Source organism: Vollenhovia emeryi, unplaced genomic scaffold (assembly GCF_000949405.1).
Source record: "Vollenhovia emeryi isolate VEMERY1.0 unplaced genomic scaffold, V.emery_V1.0 DF939204.1, whole genome shotgun sequence".
In the NCBI taxonomy this organism is placed as follows: domain Eukaryota; kingdom Metazoa; phylum Arthropoda; class Insecta; order Hymenoptera; family Formicidae; genus Vollenhovia; species Vollenhovia emeryi.
This window is the reverse complement of record NW_011967162.1, coordinates 333,848-339,344: the sequence shown is the minus strand read 5'-3', so window position 1 is coordinate 339,344 and position 5,497 is coordinate 333,848. Positions and strand designations below refer to the sequence as shown.

Here is a 5,497-nt window from a genome sequence, read left to right as displayed (position 1 = left end):
ATTTCGTATCTCGATAACTATTCGTCCAAGCGCAAAATAGTACAATACTTTTCTGTTTGTCTTAGTCCCCTCTACCTTCCCATGACCGGACGTCAAAGTCTTGCGTAGCACCCTGTATACACGCAATACAGTATTTAATAATTATAGGTTTTTTTTATATAACAAATAACACTTTTGATTTTATTTTTTATATTTTTCCTTCTTTATATTCATTTTTCCTCTAACAACAAGCTATAGAAAGCGCAACACTGATAAAATTTATTTCATAATTCCGCGCAAAAGTCCATTAAAAGTTCAATTTTAGAATCATTTGCGTGTGAAATACAAAAACAGAATTATTTGTTAGGTAATTTTGTTATTCTTTTTACTCCATTGCAAAATCTGTTAGATAACAAAAGTGGCAATTAATCGTTTAAAAGGAACTTTTGGACAACAAAATAAAGGTATGAACAATTAAATGGTTAACTGGTTTTTTAATATTAATTAATATAAGCAATTAACCATTTCATCGATTTTAACCGATGCACTCGTTTGTAACCGCGGGTAACCGATTAGTCGAACTTACCGGTTCTCACAAAACCCGCTAAATATGTTTAATTGGCAATATTTCTTTAGCTTAAACATACGTGTTTAAGTTAAATATACATCACCGAACACACATCATTTTGGATTAACAAAAGTTTACTTGGCAGCCAGTGACCGCAGCATATAACAGTTGAGTCAAGAAACATTTTTTTCTCAGTGTATACCATACGTACAGGGATAATATTTTGCTTTTACCACGATAGGTCGGGAGTGGGGGGGGGGGGGGGTTGCCTCCGTGTTTACAAAATTTAAATTTCTCTCCGCGCCAAGAAGATGGAATCTCCTCGTGTATCGGATTTATTGTGTCCCGCTCTTGCCGCACATACGGCCAGACATTCGTAATTCAGGCAATAAAATGTTGATCTATGCGATCGGCGGGGAGGAGCGCTTGAAAACACGTCACCCTCCGCAAATACGCGTCGCCGCGGCCCGAAATTCGCCGGGATACGTCGTCTTAAATCATCGCCCTCGACGTAATGCGAGAACTTACACGCCGCCGGGCAGTGGCGGAACTTTGCTGCGGAAAGTTTCGCGGAAGGCGCGAAGTTTATTCCGCAAAACTTCCAGCAACGTGCCACGCCGCCTCCAAGTTCCTCCGCGCGCCCGCTCTCCCCCCCCCCCCCCCCGGTACCCGGAGCCTCTTCCTACTGCCGGTTCTCCGCCACGACAAACGTGGAACTCTCGACGGGATTTTGATGAAATCCCATGCGGTTTATGAACTACCGTGCTCGGCCCAACTATGGCAAGTAATCTGCACCCGGGACGCGCCAGCGTCGGTATCCGGAACTTGTTTCGATTATCATGTAAACTGGCGGGTATGAGCGAAGTCGCGGCAATTCAGGAAGCGGCGAGTTGGACGCGATTTGATTTACGATCCTCGACGGCGAGCGGACAATGAGAGGTCGCGTTGCTGGCGCTGAAAGGTAACGCGAATGGCTGCGCTAATGTCGACTTCTGCCGCGGGCCCAGAAAGAATACGTAATATGCAACGAGAATATTGGAAGGATTCGCTGCCTCCTGCGTTGCACCGGGAGATAGGGAAAGCTATAAATTTTTCCCCGAGCTCTCCAGTCTTTTCTCTCGCTCGCGACATGCGTTTTTGAATATTCCACGCGGCGCGAACGGACGTCTCGACCCACCGTTTGATGGCGTGGCGGAATGTCGCGTAATATGTATATGTATACATATATTATTGAACCCGCTGATAATGTATATCATTGACGGCCGAATGGCGACCCGCGGGTCGATTCCTGCCTGCCAATAATTTAAATTTATATTAATTCTCGTGCACGCGTGCCATGTATTTTGCGTTCATTTGCATAGACTTTAAACGTGTTTTCTAAATTGAAAAGAAATGAAAATTGTTAATTGCATTCCTAAAACCTTCACCATTCGATGTGCATTTCTTTTTTTTAACCCGTTTCAAATTTGATACTCCTTTTGAATATTAAAAGACACTGCTTTTACTTAGAATCCCTTGAAACTTTGTACCTGTACACGGAAAAAGAATTTTCTTTCAAAATTTATCCAGAAAATCATGCAATCGTGGGACAACGTGGCATTTTGAAGAACTTTATGAGTTTTGTATGATAAAATGTGTGATAAAATCTAAAAAAACTCTAATAAAATTCTCCACAATGCCACGTAATTGTCCCGCGATTTTCAGAATAAATTTTAAGAGAAAATTCTCTGCGTGTAGTAGTATTTCGAATCGCCGATTACGAATCTGTAATACAAAATTTTGCAGTGCCTCGGTCGGATCTGCCACTTAAAATTTTCAACATTTACACTATCCAATTCTATATGATTTTATTCGTAACCGGCGAACTCCAGAACTGCTTGTATATCAAATTTCAAGAGACTCGTGAATAAAGAAAAATACATGTTTCAAAGGGTTAAATGGAATATAATGACTCTAACCCTCGGTTAAGGTTCTGGCTCCCCCAATTCATCATAATTTGACCGTCACTAATGTGTATCATTGATTCTTTTCAGAAACGCGACTGCGCGGCAGACCGAGCCACGAGGAGAGCCACGAGGCCGAGAACGTCATCGACACTGACAGCCACAAAAGCGTCGACAGTGACGTCGGGCAGCGAAGAGTCGACAATACGGCGCAGTCGATGTCGTCTAAAAGCAGCACGTGGTATTGCGTGACGCGATCCAGCGCGGCGATTTGCATAATCGTGCTCTCCGCCCTGTCGTAGTCATCGCGGAGCGAGGATGATTGAGTCGATATCTCCTTCGAGCTGCAGCATAAATGCTGCAGTCTTTCCTCAACCGCGCAAGGGATCAATTAATCGACGAATTAAGGACGAATAGTGCGGATTCACCGAAGGATCCGCGACTATTGACGGCCAAGCGGGAAAGACGATTGTCATAGTGGAATTTTTATTATGAACTTTTATTTTACCCTCGTTAGACGGGCGCCATGTTATTCGTATTAGATCGTTATAATCAATTGTGCCAGCCCTTCTTTTCCCTGTCATTCAGTCTTTTTCATACTACGGTGCGAGGATGGCAAAGAGCTGAATTTATCATAACTGTAGGCGCAGTCCTCTTAGAAACGAAATTGACGTGTTTCGACATACTCACACAAATCAGTAGGTTACAAAAGAAATAGAAAAGTTTTCGATGGCTCACTTTGTACATATATATATCTTTGCAAAAAGAGACGAAAGGGGGGAAAAAATAAATAAATTATTTACGAGAGTCACGGAAAATGTCAGAAAGTGCACCGTTAATAAATTTGATAGAAAATTACAAACCAGTTGTTTGGGCTGCTTCGGCAGTTCCAATGTTAAGTTTACTTGCGAGCGTCAGTTACTGACCAAAAATAGTAAACGCAATTCGAGCAATAATGTATTTAACGCAGCGATTTTCAACCACTGTGCCGCGACAGATCCACAGGTGTGCCGTGAGAATTTTTTAAACGTGTAACACCTAACTTTATCTAACTCAGTTTAACTTTAATCTCGGTTCAGCTTTATATCTTTTTCTGGTTTTACAAGTTAGAAAAAGGACAAGTAATTTAAACCGAGACTGAAGTCTGCAATCAAAATTATACCTATTTTTTTTTGTTAGATCGACGAAAACTATATTGGGTGGTTGCATATAAAACCGTCTATTCTTGAGCGAAAGAAAAGACAGTGATTTGATAGCAAATCGGCGAATCGGTTTCTTCAAAGTATTGCCCATCGGAACAGACAACCTTGGCTCATCTTTCGGGCAACAATCGGATTCCACGCAGGAAGAACTCGGGTTCTTTGGAAACAATCCAATCATCCGGCCATTTTTTTTTACTCTTTCGTACGAGGTGAAGTGCTGTGCCGTAAGCGCTGACTGCATCGACCGGAACAAATGGAAATCAGAGGGAGCGATGTCTGGGGAATACGGCGGGTGGGGTAGGATTTCCCAGTTCACTCCTTCTAAGTACTTCTTGACTGGTTGAGCAACACGCGGCCCGGCGTTGTCGCGCTGTAAAATCAACTTTTCGCGGCAATTGTTCCGTTTCGGCCCTTTCTCGTGCAGAGCTCGCTTCAAACGGATCAGTTGCAGTCGATAACGATCTCCAGTGATGGTTTCCGAGGGTGTCCTCAGCGAAGCGGCGAAACCACTCTTTGCACGTTTACTCAATAGAGCGTGTTCGGCATACGCTTCCTCTAGCAAACGATACGTTTCCGCGGGCGACTTCTTTGCCAGGAAATAATGAAGCACAACTTGCCGCAAATGTGACTTATTTGGGACAAAACTTGCCTCCGTAAACATAGGGGATGCTGGAGTGATTCTACACTTTTGCACCTTTTGCACCTTTTGCACTTAAAACTGTCTGTTTCGTAAAAACATTTGTGTAATATACAAATTAAATGGCTCACGTGTACAGATCGAAAGCAGCTTGCTTTCCGGCCAAATTAAAGAACAATATGGCATCACTAAAACTAAGTTTGTAAGTCTAATAACAATTAATAGTGAGCAACACACATACCACATGTACTGTACCCAGTCAGAAATGACCCGAAAACCGACGTCGATTCGATATCGTTTCGACGTCGGTTTTCGAGTCATTTCTGACTGGGTATGTGTGTGTGTTGCTCACTATTATTTCTTATTAGACTTACAAACTTAGTTTCAGTGATGCCATATTGTTCTTTCATTTGGCCGGAATAGCGAGCTGCTTTCGATCTGTACACGTAAGCCATTTAATTTGTATATTACACAAGTGTTTCCGCGAACTGACAGTTTCTAGGTTAGAAAGGTGCAAAAGTGCAGAATCACTCCAACATCCCCAAGTGTCACCTATGGCGTGTTGTCGGGACTCTATAATCCTGTCATCGTGTGTATTATTGTCTTATTGACGAGCTTATTGGCTCCTGGCTCCGTCCGGATCCAATACGGCCACGTCTAACAAATGGTTAATAAGTGTATGAGCAAGTTTTAATTTATTAATACAACGCAGAGACCCAACTATCGGGCCTCGCGCGGGATGATGCAATCGGATGATGCAACCCCGAGGATAAAAAATTTCTCTTCCAGGTTAGAAGACGTGTTGTTCACTCAACGTCCCAAGCGGAACTTGTCAACGTGTGCATTGCTAGCTTTCAATTCGAAGAAATCGTGTATCTAACGCCATCTATTGCCAACGGGCGGTTTCAGATGCAACCACCCAATTGTTTATGCGTGCCATAATATGGGAAAGGTTGAGAATCGCTGACTTAACATATTGACTGCCATCAGCTATTCGCCAGGTTGATGCTTTAGAAAGAGAAGTAAGAGTTTGATTGTGAATTTTGATTTAAAAAAAATTAATACAATCACGGACAGCATATTAAAATAATATGCTGATATAAAAATGGCATTAGGCATAGGTTTATTCGATTGTACGGTGACAGTCAACGTGTTAACGTCTGCGTCG

The 5,497-nt window shown here is 42.5% G+C and overlaps 1 protein-coding gene across 1 annotated transcript in view; it reads left to right on the top strand.

Moving 5' to 3' along the window:
- LOC105561642 (neurotrimin-like) overlaps positions 1-4,359 on the top strand; it is a 218,583-nt gene extending 214,224 nt beyond the window's left edge. The window contains exon 10 of the mRNA XM_012011805.1: positions 2,581-4,359. Coding sequence (XP_011867195.1) covers positions 2,581-2,792 — 212 coding nt within the window. The 3' untranslated portion in view covers positions 2,793-4,359. The remainder of the gene's footprint in view (positions 1-2,580) is intronic.
- The last annotated feature ends 1,138 nt before the right edge of the window (positions 4,360-5,497 follow it).